This window comes from Bos mutus, chromosome 27 (assembly GCF_027580195.1).
Source record: "Bos mutus isolate GX-2022 chromosome 27, NWIPB_WYAK_1.1, whole genome shotgun sequence".
Classification (NCBI taxonomy): domain Eukaryota; kingdom Metazoa; phylum Chordata; class Mammalia; order Artiodactyla; family Bovidae; genus Bos; species Bos mutus.
This window is the reverse complement of record NC_091643.1, coordinates 12049445-12073566: the sequence shown is the minus strand read 5'-3', so window position 1 is coordinate 12073566 and position 24122 is coordinate 12049445. Positions and strand designations below refer to the sequence as shown.

Sequence of the window (24122 nt, the reverse complement as noted above, 5' to 3'; positions counted from 1 at the left end):
CAACCCACTCCAGTATTCTCGCCTGGAGAATCCCATGGACCTAGGATCCTGGTGGGCTACAGTCCATGGAGTCGCAAAGAGTCAGACATGACCGAGCGACTAACACTTTATTCCAACAGGGACACTGAAACCCATGCGTATTTCCCATGTGGTCTTATAGTCTTTCCAGGTGTGCATACACACCTTCAGGGTCTTCAGGCAAATAAAGGAAATGTTCTGAGCCTGTAATTCTGATGGATCCGTGCTACTACCGAGGACACGCAGGTCCACTCTCTCTGATGGTAAACCCTTCCCTGTCGCCCACTCTGCTGGACGAGTCCCTCCAAGGAGTTGTCCTCTTCACATCACAGTCATAAAAAGCTAGTAATGATGATGGCGGAGAGAAGGAAGGTGACAGAAATGATTGCTTTCAGTGGCCTAGGAAACACAAACATTAAAAACGTCACCCTCAAGCTCAGGGGTGCTGCACAGACCACAACAGAGCTAAGGGAGGGGCAGAGAACCAGTGTTTGGAGCTATGCAGCCGGCTTGTGCCAGGATGCAAACAGGGTGCAGAGAAAGGAGAGCCCCGAGGAATGCGTGACAGTCGACAAGACACGAGAAGACAGGAACGTATGAGGGGAAAAATAAACCTGAATCACAGTTTCCACAGTCCTGATCAGACGACTGGATTGGCAAGACAGTTAAGAAAATTTTGAATAAAGGTATGTGAATGACCAAAACAAGTAGGAATTAGCCAGGGAGCTTAGACTGAGGGAGCCAGAAATTAGCTAATGGAACCATCAGATAGTATAGTATGTGTCAAACAATGACATTTAAATTTGTAACATGTTACAGAATGTTTAATAAAAGTCATCAAAATCCTCTGAAATAATATTAGCTTACTGTGAAAACAGAACACATTTCTGAATCACCAGAGGCCCACACTAAATTAGTTGAGTTAAAAAACTCAACCAGACACATTATCAAGAATACAGGTCCAAATTCTAATGCGTCCACCACCACGTCATCTTTGGTTCCATCACTAATGTGACCTTGGCTGAACCAACTACTCAAGCTTTTTGTGCCTCAATCTCTTCATCCGTAGAAATAGGAATAATAGTCTCTACACCTCATTGACATTGTAATGAAGATTAAATGGATTAACACATAAATATAATGCTTAAAAAAGTGCCTGTCTCAGTGTAAATACTAAATATTTTTAAAACTTTACTTTCATAGAACAATTTTGCTAAACAAGCATAAAGGGGAATTAGGGCAGGATGCTGAAATTAAATGAAAAGAATAGAAATCTCTGACAATATCCACATTTCACTAGCATCTATTAGACTTTATGCATTAGAATTCAAAATAGAAGCCAAAATTGTATTAAGCAGAAAAAGTTTTTGAGAGGACTGTGATGTTGTTTATATGTAAAATTTGACACAGTGATAATAAATTATTAAAATTGAACTTAGAGGACTAAAATAAATCATTGTAATTGCCTGAATTCAAGTATGAAAAGCTCTACTAAATTATTAAGTCCTTTAAAATCCGTATTCAGTTGACCATGCTTCTATGTCATCAGTCACCTTCTGCTTTTCAGAGTGATTGCTGGCTTGTCTGGTCGCTTCAGCCAGTAGTTCCTCATACTGTTTGTGGCCTTTATACTCTCGGACCCGCTTCTCATGAACCCACGCCCTCTCTGGCTGGTTGCTAAAAAACTGGACGTGATACTCCCGGGCACCTGCAAGCAAAAATTCTTGTTAGTCATTTCACGGCATAAGCAGCCACGTATATTTTGCCAAAAATGTGAACCTAAGCTGGGTTCCCCGGTTTACTCTGATTAAAACTTGTAATTTTTGGATCATCCAAAGATGCAATCCAACATCTACCAATGACACAACTAATAGCTACTATAAAAATCACCTCAAACGATTAAAATTAGTACAGTGAGTTTTAAGAAGGAAAAAATATTACAAATATTCTGCTCATTATCAGATTTGTTACCTTGGTTACACGATGTATTTTCACAGGCCTCAAACCTTTTTACAAACAAATCTGGGTATAAATAATTTTTCCTTCAAAAAAGGCATATTTTCTTGGACTTTTAAAAGCTAAGAGCTGATCAAACTGCTTTTCTCTTGACATAAAAGTGTGGCTGAAACTCCAGTACTTAACTACCTGATATGAAGAACTGACTCCTTGGAAAAGACCCTGATGCTGGGAAAGACTGAAGGCAGGAGGAAAAGGGGATGACAGAGGATGAGATGGTTGGATGGCATCACTGACTCGATGGACATGAGTTTGAGCAAGCTCTGGGAGTTGGTGATGGACAGGGAGGCCTGGCGTGCTGTAGTCCATGGGGTCGCAAAGAGTCAGACACGACTGAGCGACTGAACTGAACTGAAAAGCGTGGCACACAGACCCAGGAGAAGAGGAGAGGTTGCAGAGATCCCCAGGCTCCCATGAGGTCAAAACCTTTGTCATTGTAATGAAGAAGATGTCTTTTTTGAGATGTTGACATGTGCAGTCGATACGGCAAGAGCAAGCTGGGTCAGACTGCTGGTATCTCAGCACAAATAAAGGCAGCGAGTGACTCCAAATTACACTGGTGTTGTATCCTTCACAGTCACACGCTGGCAGTTTAAAAAAAAAAAAAGGCCAGTTTTACTTAATGCCCTTGATGAAGCAGTAAAAATGATTAATTTTACTACATCTCAACCCTTTGAGTTTGAGATAGTGAAGGACAGGGAAGCCTGGTGTGCTGCAGTCCATGGGGTCGCAAACAGTCAGACACGACTGAGCAACTGAACAACAACAACGTCTCGACCCTTGAACATACGTCTTTCTCATATTCTGCGTGATGACACAGGAAGGGTGTAAATCACTTCTGTGCACTTCAGATATGATGGCTGTCAAGAGGGGAAAAATTTTTGTGATTGAACTGCATGGTGACCCGGCCACCTCTTCACAGAACACCATTTTTACTTGAAAGAATGACTGCGAGGAAAACTAGGTTATTGGAACTTCAGAGTTTGGCAGATATTTTCTCAAAAATGAACAAACAAGTTTTTCACTTCAAGAAAAACAACTGATGGTGTTTGTTGCCAATAATAAAATTTGATCTTTCAAGAAAAATTAGAATATTGGAAAACTAGTATCTGTCCCTAGGAATTTTCCAACTTCTCAGTAATCAAAGAATTTTCTGATGAAATAAGTGGTGACTTAAAGAAAGTGATTTTTTAAAACTATCTATAAAGGAATGTGTCAACATTTGGAAGATAGGCACAAAATATGTTTTAAATGGCTAATATATGATGTTCTAAGTCATAAAAGGCAAAGATCCACTCAAAGTATAAGACAGAACCAATGGATTTTAATGTCATGAAGTACAAAAAGTTTATTGACAGGATTTCAGATTCCATATTGCAACTGACCCACTTCTTGCTGAGTATGGGTGTAATATCAAAGACAGAGGTCCACAATTATCTGAAAAGGCTATTCAAACACTTCCCTTTTCCGACTACACATCTGTGTGAAGCCAGATTATCTTCCTTTTCTTCAGAGCAACAAACCATAATAGGCTGAATGTAGAAGCAGATACAAGAATCTAGTGTTTTCAGTTAAGCAATTGGCAAAAATGTAAAAATACCATTCTTCTCAATTTTTTTGCTTGAGAAAATATTTTTCATAAAACATGAAAAATTTCTGCAAATAACAGAGTATATTTTCTTCTAATTGGTAAATATTTTAAACTTTCTCAGCTCTAACTTTTAAATTAACATAAACAGTAATTGATATAACCTATATAAAGCTGAAGTGTTTAGAGTCCTCACATTTCAAGAGTAAAAGGGGTTCTGGGACCAAAACATCTGAGAACCATAGCTCTCCAGTGGTGCTACTCTTAGACTGGTTCCCAGGATAAGTATGCTACAAAACAGAGACGCTAAGAGTGAGCCTTTAGAAACTATGATAATTTGACACTGCATGATATCTAGGCTCACAATCAGGGATTCTGTGTGTGTGTGTGGTAAGTGGCTTCAGGCATGTCTGACTCTCTGTGACCCTACGGACTGCAGCCCGCCAGGCTCCACTGTACATGGGATTCTCCAGGCAAGAATAGTGGAGTGGGTTGCCATGCCCTCCTCCAGGGATCTTCCCGACCCAGGAATCAAATCCACATCTCTATGTCTCCTGCACTGGCAGGCAGGGTTCTTTAGGACTAGTGCCGCCTGGGAAGTCCCCAGGGATCCTGTACTGTATATTTTTTTTTGAAAGGGGAGGCTTTTCATTTCTCTAATAGTTAATTTTATCATATTGGATAAACCTAGAGTTTGTCATATAGAATGAAGTTCCATATCTGGAGGATGAGACTGGGCACCTCTGGCTTCTGACCAAATGTATTGTTATAAGCAGAAAAAGCATTTCAGTTTTAACTTTTAAACTTAAAATGAGAAAGACCTAAACGATAAAATACAACTTAAAATAGGTATCCGATCCAAACATCTTGCAATGTGCTTTTCAAAGAATTATCTCTTTATGTGTGAAAACCGTTAACTATGTTTTCCAATGCTAAGAATCTGACTAATAGCAATACTGACTAAAAACAATATGGAAACCAAAGATTACTGTATAAAATTCAAGGTAAATTTTACAAAGCAGTTTAGATAATAAGCAACACAAAGTGCTTCTCAGGTATCACGTGTAGAGTGTAATCACCAAAATCAAGTTTTATATTGTGTTTCTGGTTTTCAGAAAAACTGTCAAAAAACTACTTCATTTAAAACTGCACTGCACAGGCATGCAATGAAATATTATCTTGCAATAAAAAGAGACAACATAGATGAACTTCTAACCGTGGTGCTAAGTGAAAGAAACCAGACCTAAAAGGCATCATATCGTATGACTTGATTTATATGAAATGTCCAGAAAAGGCAAATCTACAGAGATGAAAAGTAGTTAGTGGCTGCTCAGGGCTGGGGGGTGAAAGTGGGGGATGAGGAGTGACTGCTAATAGATACGGGACTTCTTTTTTGGGTTGATGAAAAAAAGTTTTCAGATTAGATTGTGGTGAAAGTGAAAGTCACTCAGTCACTTCCAATTCTTTGCGACCCCAAGGAATAGTCCACGGAATTCTCCAGGCCAGAATACTGGAGTGGGTTGCCATGCCTTCCTCCAGGGGATCCTCCCTTTCTCCCTCATTGCAGGCAGATGCTTTACTGTCTGAGCCACCAGGGAAGCCCAAGAATACTGGAGTAGGTAGCCTATCCCTTTCTCCAGTGGATCTTCCCGACCCAGGAGTTGAACTGGGGTCTCCTGCATTGCGGGCAGATTCTTTACCAGCTGAGCCACAAGGGAAGCCCATCGGGTCATGGTGATGGCCGCATAACTGTAAATGTGCTAAACACCACCAGATTGCACACTCTAAAAGGGTGAACTTTACGGCACGTAAAACGTATCTTGGGAAGGCTATTACTTCAAAAACTACTGCAGAAAAGAGAAAATTGAAGATATTATCAGAAGGTACATTTTTGAAACCTAAATTCTCAGATTTTGGTTTCCTCAATAGTACAAACAAAACTCAGTTTTTCCAGCACTAAAGTACTGAGGACCAGACCAGATTAATTCATAAAATGAATGCAAATACTTCCTTTGAAATACAAGATGAGGCATAAATTGTACCTTCCTTTGTATCCCAGAAAAAAAAAAAATTTCTTTATATAATCCCAAAAGGCTGGTTTTCTAAGGGGAGAGAACTGAGGAACCACAGCTCTCACGTAATGCAGGATCTCAGAATGCTCTGGAGGCCCAGACACGCACTGTTTTATCTAAGAAGGCTTGTCCCTCTTGGGAAATCCTTGTCCCTGTCTTCTCTCATTCAAGATATTCACAGATTATTAAAAGTGCAAGGCACTTCAGAGATTAATAGTCTAACACTCTTACTACATAAATGAAGGAACTAGGACTGCCTTCCTCAGCCTCTATAACTCATGAGCAGGGGGTTCAGTTATTTTCTCCCCTTATTATACACTAGCGGTTAAGAGTGAAGGTGATGGAGGAAGATTTCTTTGAGACTCTATTTACAGATCTGAAGCAAGATGATATTAGGCCCTGCTTCACAGTGTTGATGCCACAAGGGCTGCTTAAGAACACATACAAAGGAGCTGTTTTTGTGTTGTTGGTTTTTTTTTGGCCATGCCACACAGCATGTGGGCTCTTAGTTCCCTGACCAGGGATCAAACCTGCACTCCTTGCACTGGAAGTGTAGAGTCTCAACCACTGGACAGCCAGGGAAGTCCTACAAAAGAACTGTTCAACAGTGTGCCTTGCACAAAAGTGGACATTCAACAATGTACTTTTTAAAAAACTTCATAATTTTGTCCTGGGTTAACACTGTGTGGTAGTTTCAGGTGCACAGCAAGGGACGCAGCCGCACATGCCCACGCCTCCATCCTCCCCAGACTCCCCTCCCACCCAGGCTGCCACGTGACACTGAGCAGAGCTCCCTGTGCTGGACAGTAGGTAATGTTCCTTTTTTTTAAACTTCTGCCCCACTGATGCTTCCAGTCTCCCCAACCGTTAATCAGTGCACTATAATGACAAGATGATTGTCTTCTGCATCTGGCTGGATCCCTTGCTGGGCGGCACAACAGTTGCAAATATGGCAGATCTCATCACAAATCTGACTTGTCGGACCTTTTTCCGCCTCATAACAGTGAACAGGCACCAATACAGGAAGTTTAAAATGAGAAAAAAAGAAATAGGTGCAAACTTGTCACAGGCAATAAGGGACTGACAAGTGATTCCACAAAGCAAATATCCAGAAATAAATTCCAAACTCCAACCTTCCTTTGGCTACTAATAAGCAAGTCCATTCCTAGGAATCTACCCTATAGATTTTGGTCAAACATCTTCTTAACATTTATTAACATTCCTAAGGTAGGATTCTATGCCATTCAAAGTATACTTATTTATCACATTGAATATTTAGGGATGTTTCAGTAAATTTACAGATTCGAAAATGGAGTAAAAAGAAAGTTTTTAATTAAAAATAAACAAAACCTCAAAAAACCACAAAAATAAAATGGGAGTTAAGGAGGAAAAAAGCATCTCACAAAATTTATCAGGATTAAAAGCACCTCTTTGAGTAAAAAATTAGTACCCACAGGCATCAAAGATGAAACAAAAATGTTCAAAGAAAGCTTGGCCCAAATGTCTTTAAGCTCACATAAGGCGTTTCATTACTTACAGGTCTGCTTTCTTTTGGAATTCATACCAGAGGACAGTCAGATTAAGGTTTGTTTGTTTTTAAAAAAGAAATGTGAGAGAAATTATAAAACAAACATAGGATGTTTCAAGGGAAAACAAGGACTATGTCAGCTGTAGAGCCTCTGCCAGTTAAGATAACCGTTGTTATTACACAGTTCATCAAAAACTGGCATTGAGGTATAGCTTTGATCCCTGGGTCGGGAAGATCCCCTGGAGGAGGAAATGGCAACCCACTGCCATATTCTTGCCTGGAGAATCCCACGGACAGAGGAGCCTGGCGGGCTACAGTCCGGGGGTCGCACAGACTTGGACACTACTAAGCACGAGTGCACACACACATATGTGTTTTTGTGGTGTCAGATTATATTATCATGTATGTACTTTTATATTCATAATAACCCTTAAGAGTCACTTTTTTGCCCTAATACCCATTTTTACTTAATACCCATTCATGCCTCTTCTTACCTCTTGTGTTAATTTTGGTGTGCACCTCAAGTTGGGGGTCACTGGACACCATGCAAGGCCACCAAGGATAGGTTCCCACCTTAGACCAAACAAGATCGCCGACCTGGAACTTCACACCAGCGGACGCCTCTGCTGTTGGAACAGAAGGTAGCATCGGCTGAACCTGTAGGAAAAGGTCATAAAAAACTGTCAGTAGAAAAGAAACTTTTAAAAAGAAAAATGTACAAAATACATCAAACATGCTAACCATGGAAAATTTATCTTCACTCATACTTTTGTCTGATGCCTGCTATCCATATCTAGCAAAAGGGAAGAGAGGAGGAAAATAATTAATAAGCCCCACCCCAAATATTAAAATTAGGATGGATGGTTTCTATCGCCAAATTATTGATAAGTGATCTCAAAAATTCACAAGTATGAAAAAATGGTCATAGATTTTAAAAGAAAGTAATTCCCTAAAAAAAAAACAAAACTGCCTCTTAAGCCAGCTCCAAGATGTATTTCAGTAAAATTCCTGAAGTAATAATCGGTGCTATGTGTGTCCTGATTTAATCACTCTGCACCCACCTTCTCATACCACGTTTGGTTAGACAGTATTCACTAAGCCACTCACCGGGGTCTCCTCTTTCAGCACTGGGTCTTCTCCTGGTTTTTCTGATACAGGGTCAACCCTCTCATTTGGTCTCTGGGTGAAAAGAATAAAATGGCAGCAAACCAAAGAACAGTGACACACATATAAACAGAAAGCGAAACAGGAAATCAGGCACATACGTTAACTGAATAATGTGAGGAGTATAACGTCCACAGCATATGACACTGTGTCTTAACATCCCATGTCCACTCTACACCACAGCCAATGCTCCTACTTCTTACGCTATCTCTTTAAAAACTTAATTTCTTAATCTGTTGAGTCTCATTTTTTTTTAACCTATCAGAGGACAGAAAAATGGGCACTCTGAGATTGCTAGTAAGAAGTAACTTGGAATTTTTCTAGAGAACAATTTGGTAATATGTATGAAAAGCCTTAAATTTTCAGACTCTGACCCAGCAAATCCATTCTAAAAATGTATACTGAAAAAGCACTGATACATACATATATACACACAAACATACATACAAAGACAATCACATTGGTGATTTTACAAGAGCAAATACTAGAATTAGTCTGGATGTCCAAAAGTACAGAGTTAACTAAATAAACTGTAATACAACTAGTTAGTAGAATTTTAATACGAATTTTTAAGTGACACAGAAAAATAACAATATAATGTTATTTGTAAACAATAAACTGCAAAGCAGTTTGTATAATGTGATTCCAATCCTGGAAAAATAATTTTTATGTGTACAGGAAAAAAAAGAGTAGAAGGATACCACCAGAAGACAGACTACATGATTTTCTGGATGTGCTTTTCTATATTTGTCAAATTGCCTACAATAACATCACATTACTTTCCTATTCATAAAAACCTACAAATACGTTATTTAAAAGTTGATTTCTACACACCTTTGAGGAGGCAATTTGGAGCAAAACTCAAAACAAACTCTTTAGTTTAACAATTGTATTTTAGGAACCTGTCCTATAGAAATAAACAAAGTGAGAAAACCTAGGCACAGGGATGGTGACTGCAACACGATCTCAAGTCAGTAACCCACACCCCTCAACATCGTCCTGTTATTTAAAAACAGCCTGTAAGGACTTCCCTGGTGGTCCAGTGGTTAAGAATCTGCCTGCCAAGCGCAGGAGGCACGGGCTTGATCCCTGGTCCAGGAACACTCCACGTGATTCAGAACAGCTAAGCCCAGGAGCCTAGAGCCCATGCTCTGCAACAAGAGAAGCCCTCACACTGCAACTGGGGAAAGCCCGTGAGCAACCAAGACCCAGTGCAGCCAAAAAAATAAAATTAAAAAAATATTTTAAAAAATAACCTGGACATGCCTTGAAAAATATTTGATACATTGTACAATAAATTGATTATAGAGTAGTTATGTTTGAGGAAGGAGATTAGGAAAATGAGGAGAAAAGACAGATACCTGTATATTGCATTTTCTGTAAAAAGCAATTGCTTTTGTAATTTAAAATGTTCAAAAACTTTTCTTACTTGTCAAAGAACAGAATTTAATGTAGATGACTTAAAAAAAAGAGAGGTCTAAGAGACCATTCACTTAGGTCTAATTTCATTTAAAAACTATGGCTAATTCTAGAAGTTACTTATTCTCCATTCAAGACATTTAAGATACCGCTATAAAAACAAAGTTTTATTAAGTAAAAGAAACTGTGAAAATTGTTAGGAAATGATAAGCGAGACTCATATGCCAATCCCCACGTGTCGGTCGTTCACTGGACAGCGCCCAGAGTTCCTGGCCTGTTCTAGAAGCTGGTGTGCAATGGCAAAACATACAGATGTGACGCCTGACCTCAAAGAGCTCACAGGTGGGTAGGACAGACAGACAGACAAACATGAAGCACAGTTAGTCACTCAATCATGTCTCACTCTTTACAACCCCATGGACTATAGCCCACCAGGCTCCTCTGTCCATGGGATTCTCCAGGCAAGAATACTGGAGTGGGTTGCCATTCCCTTCTCCAGGGGATCTTCCCAACCCAGGGACTGAACCCTCGTCTTCTGTGTCTTCTGCGTTGCAGGTAGATTCTTTACCCGCTGAACCATTTGGGAATTCAACACAAACATACACTCATACAATGTACGAAGAGAAGTTAACAGTGTATGGGCATGCAGCTATCAGGAAAAGCCTCTCTGAGAAAGTATAATCTGAACCAAAAGAAGAGGAGTTGTAGTCCAGTAAAAAAAGTGGGGGAAAGAACATTCCAGAGAATAGCAGCATGTGTGAAGTCTCCGAGGTTAAACAAAGGTAGGAACTTCAAAGGAGCCCTTACGGCAGCCACAACTGCCCCAAAGAGGAGAGAGGTTACAAAACGGGAGGGGAGGAGGCGACCTCACCAGGGCCTTGTGAGCCATGTTCAAGGGTTTTATCTCAAGTGCAATGAAAGCCTCAGAGGAGGATTAGGGGGAGAAGTAACACGTGCCAATTTCTGTTTTAAAACGATCGTGTTAGCTGTTGTGTGGAGAATATCTTGTAAAGGAGCGAGAGGGGAGGCGGGATGTTTAATGAGGAGGCTACTGAAAATACTGGAAGTAGCCCGCGTGGAAGAAGGCGGTGGCGGCACTACGTGAACTCTGTCTGATCGTCCGTGGCGGTGCTATGACTGGCTAATCCGATAGGACTCACTCACTGAGCAGGAGACAGAAACCTATGTTCAAGTGAGAATTCCCCCTCCCACCCCCGGTCACTGGTGTGACGAGGCAGTTTAAAAATACTGTCCACATTTGCATAAGCAGCTTCATTTCAGTCCAAAGATATAGAGCAAGCCTTGACCTCAGCTTTTGAATTCTCAAGCTACAGCAGGAGGACAGGGCCACCTGGGCAAGCCTGTGTGTAGCTGGGAAAGCAAGTCCTCCTCCTCCCCTGCCTTCAGTCTTGGGGATGTCGGAGCGTTCGCAAGGACCTTTAACTCTGAGGCCAGACAGATAAGGAGTGACTCATCTCTGCCAGATGATGGAATCCTACTATTGTAAGAGCTGATCTGAAGCTCATAAACATTTCTCCCTTTCTGGATTAAAGACAGGATTTCCTTCAAAATCTTTATATTATTCAAATGTCTTATCTCTTCCTGATTTTCCTGGTTGGTTCCAGGTTGTTTGCCTTTCCTTTAAATGAAAGTCGCTCAGTCGTGTCCGACTCTTTGCAACCCCATGGTCTATACAGTCCATGGAATTCTCCAGGCCAGAATACCGGAGTGGGTAGCCTTTCCCTGCTCCAGGAGATCTTCCCAACCCAGGGTCTCTTGCACTGCAGGTGGAATCTTTACCAACTGAGCCATCAGGGAAGCCTGCCTTGCCTTCAGGCTGGCTTGAAACAAAGTTAAAATCATTCAAAGAACTAAGTTTTTTTTTTTTTTTTTTTAATAAACACAGTCATTTTAAAAGGAAAGAAATGACAAGGGAGAAAAAGAAGCCTAAGAAGATTTATTCTAAACTTTCAAACTATAAAAATAGAAGAAAAAAAAAGTCAAATAAAGGTGCTGCAATGATAGAACGTGAATATACATTGCAAAACGTGCTAACATGTGAGCAAAGCAGAAATATCTAGGAGGCGTTTGGAGATCTAAGACTTGAGCTCAAAAGAAAGGTAAAGAGAGATAACATATTACCACAAACATCAATTAAGAAGGGGAGTTTTTAAGATGAAATGGTCAATGCTTAGGAAGCAGTCAAATGCTTAGGAGTCAAGAAAAATAAGGAGTCAGAAACTGCCAACAGATAAAATATTGCTGGGTATAAAATCCACTTTCCTTCGACTGTTCAAAAGATAGATAAGCTTAAAAGAGATTAAAACCAAACAGGGACTGAAGATACCTTTTTGGTACTAACAGTGCTGCTTTAGGAAGAGAAAGCATCAGAGAAAAAGATGACAGTGAGCGAACTCTTCATAGCTTTAGAGTCATCTTAATTTCAAGTGAATGATTTTTATGGGTATACAATCTCTTTACATTTTTAGCTGATTTCACGTGGAAAGACCTTTTTTTTCCAGTAAAGAATCATAGGAAATTTCTTAATCTGGTAGAAAAAAATATGCTAATGGCAGCTAAAATAAAATTCTATTGCCCTAAATATTCCTTTCAAAAAAACTGGGGGAATTCCCTGGTGGTGCAGTGATTAGGGCTCGGGACTTTCACTGCCAACACCCGGGTTCAATCCCCGGTCAGGGAACGAAGATCCTGCAAGCCACGCAGTTCTAACCACACACACACACACACACACACAAAATATCCAGTATTTTTATTAAAATTCAAGAAAGAAATTTATCAGGATGAATAATACACATCAAATCCGGCAGAGTTCCAAATCCTTAAGAGTTTTCAAACATTAAGTAAAATCGTATTCTCTACAGGAACCAAAACCTTATGTCATCATTGAAGGTGGAAAGAAAAATGTACAGCCAGTAAACTGCTCATGCATTTTTTTCTTTTACTTTCTGAATAACCTGTAAGTTCGTAATGCATATAAACAGTTTCTAAGGATTTTAAGATCTAACAATTTGAGGCTGGAGAACGAGATATAACCTCTAACTTAGTGCTAATGGGGCCAAAGAAGCTGTCTGGCTTTTTATATGTGAAAACGGCAAGCTGAGAGTTACTGGGCCTGGCCTTAGTGGATAAGCCCACCGAGGGCTGGTGGAAGCCAGTGTTTAAACAGAGCCTACGCTCACATGCCTGAGGCATTACACCTGCCAAGTAGGAAGAAGTGCAGAAACATTTCCACATGTTTCTAATTTGGTGGGAGAGAAAGCAGCTAAAGCAGCTTTACAAAATACACAATTTCAGTAGTGATAGCAGGTCTCCTGCTGCTGAGCTGTTTGGACACACATCTTCATTGTTGGAAAGATGTACTTAGGTTGCTCCACAGAACAGCCGCTCTTTAGAAGGAAAGATAGCTCAGAATTGGGAGGAAATACTCGGAGAGAGAATACTAAGAAAAAAGGAAAGAAAATAGGAGTGAGTGGAATCTTGTTTTTAGATGAGACTTTGTTTGCTTTATCTGTCTCAAAAAAGAACATATGAGTGAGCTTTTAAGGAAGAAATATACATCTGTACACCTAGATGTAGTTATCAATGAACCCAGCTTGAGGATAGTCATTCCAGGCACCAGCTCTCACTGGGCTTCCCTCGGGCGAAGGGGAAGGGGAGCTGTCCAGTGGTGTCTGCAGACACTTCCGTGGGCTTCTCTTTCCCTTCCGAGCCCTCTGTAATGCTGGACACCAAGGGTGTGGACCTCTAGCGACAGCCAGGAGTCACAAGGGTATCAAAAGTTAAAACACTTAAATCAACCATCCTCAAGGAAGCAAAAGGAACGTTGTTCAAGGAAACCCCTACAAAACCATACACGGTTACAAAAAAAACAGGCTGATGCATGCACATCCCTGTCTGCACGGCTTAGCAGAGGCACAGCCCTAACAACAAGCAGGGTCCTGGGACACCAGCTTCAATGTTCTACTGTCAGAGCGCAGCATCACTTTTATGGCACCTTCCCATAAGCTTAGACCTGCCCCGTGTGTGCCATAAAAGTCTAATTAATCAAATTCAACTAACAAGAGCTTAGCTCTTCACTACATTTCTTTGAAAGAAAATGTGGTGGGTGAGGGGAGAAAAACAAGGGAAAAAAAAACAACCCTAGATTTTCCCCCAAAGCTCAACTTTAAGGCAATGGTCTTGGTAACATTTAAAGCAATCAATGCCACTTACCACGTCTATATCTTCAAACAAACTGACATTCCTTTACCCCAAGAGACTGTAAGATCCTAAATAATGAAATATTAAATTATGCCCCTGCTGCTAAGTCACTTCAGTCATGTCCGACTCTGTGTAACCCCATAGACGGCAGCCCACCAGGCTCTGCTGTCCCTGGGATTCTCCAGGCAAGAACACTGGAGTGGGTTGCCATTTCCTTCTTCTACATGATTAAAAAAAAGAAAATGAACTAAAACTCTTAAATCACATCTAACCATTCTAATTCCTGGATATAACCATTAACTGAAAGTTTAAGTGATATAAACGGTCAGACATAGCAGACAACCAACAAAGACAGAATCGGCTTTAAAGTCTCACTGAAAAGTGACTACTAGACATATCATTGCACTGAACTATTTCCTGGATTCCAATAAAGCAGAGTGGATATGAAAAATGAATAGGCTATCTTCTCTTGCCTCTAACTGCTTCCAGCCCTATTTCTATTGTGAGATATATTTTAAACTGTACATTTTAATATTTTTATCAATGAGGCAAGAAGTCTAGCCTAGTAAGTAAAATTGGATATTCTCCTATTTGCCGGATTCTTTACAGCAAAAGAAAGTCGGGCCAGCAAGATGGTTCTTAGAACCTCAGCTAGAACCAAATTCAGGTTTTATGCATTTTCGTGATCTCAACGGTCACCAGGGCTTCGCATGTCTTTTCACTGCAGGTCCGTGAAAGAAATACTACAGTGGATGTATTTGGAGGGGAAAAAGTTAACTCCTCTCCTTTCACTGATTCATTCACTTAATAAGCAGTGTAAGATACTACACGAGCTAAGATCTGTGTGGGGAGGGGGAGTGCATTTAATAAATGACTTAAGAAATATAAAGGCATTTCATAAACCACTTAGCTTCAGTGTCATTTTACAGCTACAGAACTAAGATGGCAGAACTGCTAGTGTCCACAATTTCTCTTTATCTCATCACTCAGTTTTATTTTCTTCATAGCACTTATCACTATCTGAACCTAGACACGTTTACATGCACACACACACACGTGTGTGTGTGTGTGTGTGTGTGTGTGTGTGTATTTTCTGGCTCCTCTTACTAGGAAGTAGGCATCTTTACTTTTCACTTGCTGGCCAACTTTCAATTCTTAGAAAAGTGTCTAGCACACATTAGGTACTCAGTGGATATTTGTTAACTGAATAAGATAAACAATAGAAAATGAGAAAAACATATTGACTTATCACACTGACACTTGTGAGAGCCTAGGACAAGTGTGACCTTTTACTCCAGTGAAAGATCATGTTGATCTGCATAAAGAAGTGGAACTCAGCTACTAAGGAAAAGATGACTTGGTAAGATGTAAACATTTCTTTGAATAGAAGATAACAAATTAACTTGCATACCAGATAGAAAAGCATTCATTTCTTCCCAAATAGGTCTGGGGACATCTTCAAGTCATACTTGTACATTAGAATATTAATGAAAAACTCTTCATTCAAGCTAGAATTGATTTGTTACATACCTGGTTATTAAGGAAATTAAAACTGAAGCCTCAGAGATGTTAAAAAAAAAAATTAGTAGCACGCATCTTAAGTTACTACCAAAGGATGACTTTTATAAAATGCTACCTGAAGTTTTAATGAGTATGTATGGACACGACTGAGTGACTGAACTGAACTGATGAATACTAACTCTGATTTTAATAAAGAGTTCCTTTGTTTACCTCAGGTTATTTTGCAGCAAACACACTAGTGATGAGTGTAAATCTAAGCTCTCCTGGCAAACGTTGGTCCAGGAGGTTCCTTGGTGGCACAGTAGATAAGAATCTGCTTGCCAATGCAGGAGACATGGGTTCCATTCCTGGTTGGGGAAGATCCCATATGCTGTGGAACAGCTGAGCCCATGAGCCACAGCTACTGAACCCGTACTCTAGAGCCAGGAGCCGCAACTACGGAGCTGAAGCCCCAGTGCCTTAGACCCTGTGCTCTGCAACAAGAGAAGCCACTGCAATGAGGAGCCTGCCCACTGCAACAAAGATTAGCCCCTGCTTGCCACAACTAGAGAAAGTCCACGAGCAGCCAGGAAAACCTGGTGCAACCAGACCAAAAAAAAAGCTGAAGTTCTGGAACAATGGGAAACCAATTTCATTAACCATATTCTCACTGACTTTCCTCTTCATCTTCAGAAGCCAGTTTATTACAAGCAAGATTAAGTGAGACTGCTAAACAAAGACATCGGAGGCAAGACTTTTAGTGTCACATGTTTTTAAAATATTTCTTTACTCTGATGATGTCCATTCATTTACTCAACAAATATTTACTTACCACCTGTCATCATAACCCAAGCTCCTTGCCAGAGATCAGAAGAAATAAGTTATCAGAAATATTTACATTTGAAGAGATAAAACTGGAAAAAGATCTCTTGGACTTCCAGTAAATGTGAAAATATTACAAAAATTTTCAAAAAGATGTTTCAACTTACATTTTGTTCTTCTGGTTCTAATTTGGGGATTTTGTGTGACTTGCGCTCTTCAGATCTAGATGAGTCATGCTTGTTGCTCTTTTTCCTCTTTTCTTTTCTGCTTTCATGCTTTGACTTTGTGTGCTCACTTGCCTGGACTTCATTTAAAAGGTCTCCACAAAGGGAAGACTCAAACAATTCCCTGCCATTCTGGATAGTTTTGGTTATTTTTAGTTTAATTTCAGGTGAGCCAGTCTTCTTTGGAATCACAGTCTGTGGTACCGAAGGAGGAGGTGGTGGTGGCTGTGGAGGAGAAGGCTTTTCCAGAATTTCATGGGGTCGTGTGTTTGGAATTTCTGAATGGTAATAGTCACTGGGGCTAAAGTTTCTAACTGCACCAAAGCCGTTGGCGGACCCGTTGGGATACTGGTTATACGACTGGTATTTGGTCTGAGTTTCGTACATGCTGATGGACGGTGGGTAGCCATTCGTGAGTGGAGGAAGATCTTCTGTTGTGGGTGGGTACTGAAAGCCTTGCTGCAAGGTAGCTTCATATGGTGTCTGGCCACCATCTTCAACAATGTCACTGTTGTTATCAAAGGCATCCTCCTGGCGGATGTTGGCGGAGTCAATGAGTTGAGGTGGTTGCTGAATTGTGTTTCCCATGATCCCTTGCATGAAAGAGAAAGAGAAATCCATTGTTCTGCTCCAGCATCCTTAACTTTCCCTTTCTCTCATCGGGCCTAAAGTTTTAAAAGAAAGATCAAAAAGTGTTAGTTAATAACCTCAAAGGCTAGATGGCTAATCAAAAGCAAAGGATTAAAATAAAATATTCTGAAGCCCATTTTCATATCCAGATCTGCACAAACACTGTTTTTAAAACAAGCAGCAATGTGATTCTGACACAGAACAAACACTTTTTATTGTAATGCTTATCTGTTTGAAACTCAATGACTGTCATAATAACTTGAGTAACAAAAATTTTGTCCTCTTTGCAAACATGCAAAATAGTTTTGACATTCCTTTGTTTCCCAAGTTAGAGATTATAAGTCTCAGTTAAAACTGGTAATTGCAAAATCAGCAGTGTCTTGACGCATACAAATTAAGTTCCATGGGAGTTTTCCTTGGATCATTCATGTTTTGTCCAGTGGTTCTGTTATTACAAAAATAATAAAATCTTATCGCAAACATTTTAAATACAAAATTTAAAAGGCCAAATAAGTCATGTGTAACCACTGTAAATACTTTAGTGGGTATTCTTCTAGATCTTTCTCTATATATTTACACACAAAATGTTTAAAATAGTTTAATCTGTGACTTGCTTATTCAACTTAAAATAAATCCTAGCTATCTTTCTACATCAGCCATGTACAGATCATTCTCATACATCCTTTACTCTCTAAGTGGCTGTGGTCACACTGTAAACAACTGTGGAATCTACCATATTTAACCATGAAAACCACTCAGTTGCTCACAACTCTTGGATATTATAAATGGGCTTACAGAAAACTTTCTTGAAACTGTATCTTTATGCGTATATATATTTCTCTAGGACAGGTCTGAAATTCCGATGATACTGTACAACTGTTCTATAGAACAGTTTATTATAGGCTGTACCATATCAATTTATACTCATACCAACAGTGTGAGGGGACAGCTAGTTCCCATGCTCTCGCCAGTATCTAGTTGTTTTTATTTTTTTTTCCTATTTTATTTTTTTAATTTTATTTTATTTTTAAACTTTACAATATTGTATTGGTTTTGCCAAATATCGAAATGAATCCGCCACAGGTATACACGTGTTCCCCATCCTGAACCCTCCTCCCTCCCCATACCCTCCCTCTGGGTCGTCCCAGTGCACCAGCCCCAAGCATCCAGTATCGTGCATCGAACCTGGTCTAGTTGTTTTTAATCAGTGATACAGATAATAGAATCATCTTTACTTTTACAAAAGGCACATGTCAAGATCTATATACCGATGACCCTGATTCAGTAAATCTGGGGTGAGGCCTAGGGCATGAGTATTTTTTTTTCCAGTTCTATATGTATTTGTTATTTATTTTTAGTTGAAGGATAACTGCTTTACAATATTGTGTTAGTTTCTGTCATACACTAACTTGATTCAGCCATAGGTATGCATATGTCCCCTCCCCATTTAACCACCCTCCCACTTCCCAGCCCATCCCACCCCTCTCGGGTGTCACATGAGCTCCCTGAGTCATACAGCAAATTCCCACTGGCCGTGTATTTTATATATGGTAGTGGATATATTTCCATGCTACTATCTCCATTCGTTTCACCCTCGCCTTGACCCCTACCCTCCATGCCCACAAGTCTGCTCTCTGTCTGCATCTCCACTGCTGCCCTGCAGGTAGGTTCATGAGTACCATCTTTCTAGATTCCATATATAGAGCACGAGTATTTTAAGGCCATATTGCAGCTAATCCTGCTGCACACTGTTGGCCAGGTCACTGCTTTACTTACAGTTACTGTGCCTTCTCTAGAAGGTGTATGGAATTGCCCACACCGTGTGACAATGTTACAGTATGGATGAGCATCTGTTAGGAAATGCTTTAAGACCACTCTGCTCTGTCATAGGTTTGACAGGTCCACATCCTGAGACAGGAGATTAATGGACTGCCCAGATATAATTTTGAAAATCCTGTAAACACCTCTTCTAAAAAGCTCTAAGGCTGAGAGGATTTCACTACTGTGTCAAGTCTGATGAGCTAACTGTAGAGGGCAGAATGCAGGGAAGTGGATTCGGAGACTAGAGCCCAGTTCAATTCTGTGATTTACTGGTAATGTTCACCATCGTGGTTCTAGTAGAAAAACGATAAAGCAAGTAAGCCAAAACAGTGAAGGGAAGAAGGAAATAAAAGCGGACAACATTTTCCAAGGTGTAGCCAATAAAACAGCTGTTGATTCTGATGTTTGCAAGTGGAATGAATGTTACCAGTTCTTAACTTGCAAACGAATGAATATGAGAGCTTACAGAAAATCAAACTGCCTTTACTGCTCTATACTGGAGTGAGGTGAGGGGGAGGGGGGCAGCCACAGGATGTGAGAGAGCACTCCCACTTCCTTAGCATCTACTCTGGGCCAAGCACTTTTTACATATCTCACTTAATCCTCAAAACAACTCTTCAAGATGGAGTGACTCCTGGCTCACAGATAAAGAAAGCGAGCTGCAGAGGCGTTCTTCGGGGGCTTGCTTAAACCCCAACGCCAAGGAGGCTGAATTAGGATTTGCATGTAGGCATCTCTGACTCTGAAGCCCAAGATTTTTGCCATCATGCCACTGCCACTTTCCTCAGATGTTAAGTTCTGAGAGGATTTGCTTCTTTTGTTCACGTATTGGGTTGGCCCAAAAGTTCATTTGATGTTTTCCATTACATTGTATGGAAAAACCCACATGAACCTTTTGGTCAACTCTGTTCTTTATTGCTTGGTCACTGCTAAAACAGCAACTAACCATTTCATAATAACCACCACTAACACTTAAAAGAGAGTTTAGTATATGCCAGGAGCCACTCTAAGAGCTCTACAAACAGGACACCATTTAACGCTCCCAACAGACAGTCTGGTCTCAGAGTCCGTGTTCCTAACCAGCATATCATACTGATAATGCTCATAAAGGTTAGAAATCATATATAGCTTAAGAATTGAACCTTACCTTAATCTGACCCTTGACAAAAATATGTACCTCACAGACACAAGAAAGTATGTTCTAAATTCTGTAAACACACATGGGGCAAGTATACAGGTAGAATTCAACAGTTCTCCAAACTTCCAACTTGAAAGCAAATTAAACACCAGCATTTGACATCATGCAATCTGTGTTTTTGGTTCTTGTAACTGTCATACACAAGATCAGCTTCCAGATAACATCCCATAGTCTTTAGAGGTTTTCAGGCACATGCACTCAGGGACTGCAAGGAGATCAAACCAGTCAATCCTAAAGGAACTCAATCCTGAATATTCACTGGAAGGACTGATACTGAAGCTGAAGTTCCAATACTGTGCCCAACTGATATGAAAAGCCAACTTATTAGAAAAGACCCTGATGCTAGGAAGGATTGAAGGCAGGAGGAAAAGGGGACAACAGAGGACGACATGGTTGGATGGCATCACCAACTCAATGGGTGTGAGTTTGAGCAAGCTCTGGGAGACGGCAGAGGATAGAGAAGCCTGGTGTGCTGCAGTCCATGGGGTCAGAGAGAGTCCGACATGACTGAGCGACTGAACAACAATTCAGATTTCTGATACTTCTGACTTAGTTCCAAACACAAACTTCTAAGAAGTCTGGCATTTTCCCCCTTCTCTTCTCTAGCCCTATAACCAAATATTTTATTTTAGTTTGAACTAAGAAAAGAAATAACATTACTATATTACAATTACAGTATAAAAGTTAGAGGGCTTCCCAGGTGGCACTAGTGGTAAAGAACCCACCTGCCAATGCAGGAGACATAGAGACATGGGTTCAGTCCTTGGGTTGAGAAGATCCCCTGGAGAAGGAAATGGCAACCCACCCAAGTATTCTTGCCTGGAGAATCCCACGGACAGAGGGGCCTAGTGGTCTACAGTCCAAAGGATCACAAAGAGCTGGATACCACTAAAGTGACTTAGCACACATGCACGCATACGAGTTTGCAATTACACAGTGTTTTCACATACTTTCTTATTTGATCGGCCAAACAATCCTGTAAAGCTGACAGGGCAGGTGTTAGCTTCATTTTTCAAATAACTACATTCAATATTTGCCAAATTTCCCAAGACTACAAAGCTAATTAGCGAGTAAGCCTGAAAAAGAATCAATCTCTTAGCTTTCTAATCCTGTGTTCCTTTCACGAGACCCCATGCCAGAGACTATCCAACCACCCAGAGACAACACAAAATCGTCTTGAGAGTCGTATGTTCAAAGCTTAGCAGACTGTCCTTTCCTAACTCAGCTTTGCTTCCAGACTACCCTGCACTGCTCGCTGCTTCCACTGTTTTTCCAGCTCCCAGGCCAGGAGCCTCAGGTTCATATGAGGGTGACTGATTCTTCCTTCTCAGTGAAGCCATAAAACTAAACATTGGACAAGTCTAGTACCTATTCCTTTGAACTCTGATTTGTTCTCCTTTTTAAAAAAACAATTTTATTTATTTATTTTTGGCTGTGCTGGGTCTTCACTGCTACTCAGGCATTTTTTTCTAGCTGCAGAGGGTGTAGGCTACTCTCTAGCAGCCACGTGTGTGCTTCTCATTGCAGTGGCTGCTCCTGTTGCAGAGCACGGGCGCTAGGGTGCATGGACTTCAGCAGTCACCGCTCCTGGGCTCTAGAGCACAGACTCGGCAGCTGCGGTGCATGGGCTTAGCTGCTCTGCGGCATGTGCAATCGTCCCAGCCCAGGGATCAAATCCGTAGCTCCTGTATTAGCAGGCAGATTCTCTACTGCTGAGCCACCAGGGAAGTCCTTGATTTGTTCTCTGATTTCTATATCCATGTCAGGCCAGGCCCTCGTCAGCACCTGATCCTGGAACTACAACAACTGATTTTCTAGGTATTTCTCACCTCTAGTCTCTTCCTGCACAGCTGCCAGGGGATGCTTCTAAAGCCAACCTGCACCGAGTCTGTTCCTATGTTGATGTTCTGAACTTCACACACCAAGTCTCTTCTGTGCCTTTCAAGATTTTCCACAATCTGATTTTTTTTTACCAACCCAAATTGCAAGGGCATGAATGACCTTTTCTGAGCATCCACTGAGCCAGATATCTATAAACTGTGGCCTAATATACTTTATTTAATCCTACGAAGCAAAGTATTACCCCCATCTTACACATGAGAAGGGATGGGGCTCAGAAAGATCATGTGATTTGCCCTTAGTCACACGACCAACAGAAGTTGAATAAAATGGTGAAATTTGTATCTTTTAACTCCAGTACAGAACCAAGTAATGTCAGGTGGTACAGTGGTAGGGAACCTGCCTGCAGTGCAGGAGACACGGGTTCCATCCCTGGGTTGGGAAGATCCCCTGGAGGAGGAAAGGGCAACCTGCTTCAGTATCCTTACTGGGAAATCTCCTGAACAGAGGAGTCTGGGGGCTACAGCCCATGGGTCGCAAAGAGTTGGACAGGACTGAGCGACCAAGCATGGGATGCTCTACATGGCGGCTGCCTCATAATCTTTGAACTACCCAAACTTCCCACTTTAACCCAATATGCTCCAGACACACAACCCAAGGGCCTGTCAGGCAGCTTCACTCACATCCCACAAGCACCTTAAAATGTCTAATAGTGAACTCTCAGTTTCTATTTTACTTAAATGTGTCCTTCCCCTAGTCCTTCCCCTGAGAAGAAAATGAAACCTCCACCTACCAGCTGCAGAAGCCAGAAGCCTGGGAATCATGACACACCCCTTTCCCTCACTCCTACTCTTGTCCAGCCGATCCATAAAATACCCGAGCCTTACTCCCCAGGCATCTGACTCACGCTGGTCTATCTCATTCCACCTCTGGTTCCTCACCGAGGCTCTTGCACAACCGTCTCCCCGATCTCCACACAACCCACGTCCCCAGAGAATGGCCCGTCACCTTTAAAAAAATGAATCCAACTGTGCAACCGCCCCTCAAAATATAGCAGGAAAGACGAACAATAGGGAGGACTCTCACAAATGTCATTTTGAACAAAAGTGGTCAGACACGGCGATTCCACTTACACAGTACACAGTGTGATTTCATTTACACAGGGGTCAGAAACAGGATGAAGTTAGGCCTAAATCTATGGGGACGGCTGTCAGAATAGTAGCTGCTTTCTTGAAAATGGTGCTGTAGACACTGGAAGGGGGCCACAGGGAGGTTTCTGAGCCGTTGGTTATGTTTGATTTATTCATCTAGATAGTAATGACATGATTTACTGAAATAGGCAAAAATAAGCAACAAAACCTTCAATGCCCTCCCAGTGGCACTCAAGTAAAATCCGGGCTCAGTATCATGCCTGCGCGCTCAGGCCTCAGTTTGTAAACTACCAAAGTCATCTACCATCACTCGCCACAGAAGCATCGCACTCCGGCCACAGGGGCTTCTTATCAATTTCTCAAATGTGCCCACTTCATTTCTGTCATTGGAATTTTCACCTCTGTTGCTCCAACCACCTGAACACTCATTATCTCTCAGAGAAGACTTCTGCAGTCCTTAGCACCCTCTCCTCACTGAGTCTGTTTTGTGTCCTTTATAACAGCACTTACAGTAACATGCCTTATACAAATATGCGTTTGCCTTTTTATGGTCTCTCTCCCTCATTCCACTGCATGCTCTACAAGCACAGGGACTATGGATATCTTATTCAAGGCTAGATATTCAATACTGTTCAGTTAATAAATGAATGAAAGCATCCCTGACTTCAAAGGGCTTAAAACTAGTATACCTTCACTGACCTGCAGGATTTCTGGGGATATTCGCCTATAATGTAACTCTACTCACCCACTAATCCCTGGTTTGGTAGAAAATGAGTTATGCTTATTGCAAAAAAACAAACAGAAACACTGACACCCATAGTTACATGGTCAACTGATCTTCCACAAAGGTGTCAACTAATTCGAGGAAAAGGACTTCCCTGGTGGCTCAGTGGTAAAGAATCCGCCTGCCA

The 24122-nt window shown here is 41.0% G+C and overlaps 1 protein-coding gene across 5 annotated transcripts in view; it reads right to left on the bottom strand.

Annotated features, from left to right (window-relative positions):
* NSD3 (nuclear receptor binding SET domain protein 3) overlaps positions 1-24122 on the bottom strand; it is a 99779-nt gene that overhangs the window by 47502 nt on the left and 28155 nt on the right. For all 5 annotated transcript variants that reach the window (XM_070364326.1, XM_070364327.1, XM_070364328.1 and 2 more), the window contains exons 2-5: positions 16516-17237; positions 8330-8401; positions 7717-7879; positions 1572-1726 (exon numbers count right to left, since the gene is read on the bottom strand). In XM_070364326.1, coding sequence (XP_070220427.1) covers positions 1572-1726; positions 7717-7879; positions 8330-8401; positions 16516-17193 — 1068 coding nt within the window. In that variant the 5' untranslated portion in view covers positions 17194-17237. The remainder of the gene's footprint in view (positions 1-1571; positions 1727-7716; positions 7880-8329; positions 8402-16515; positions 17238-24122) is intronic.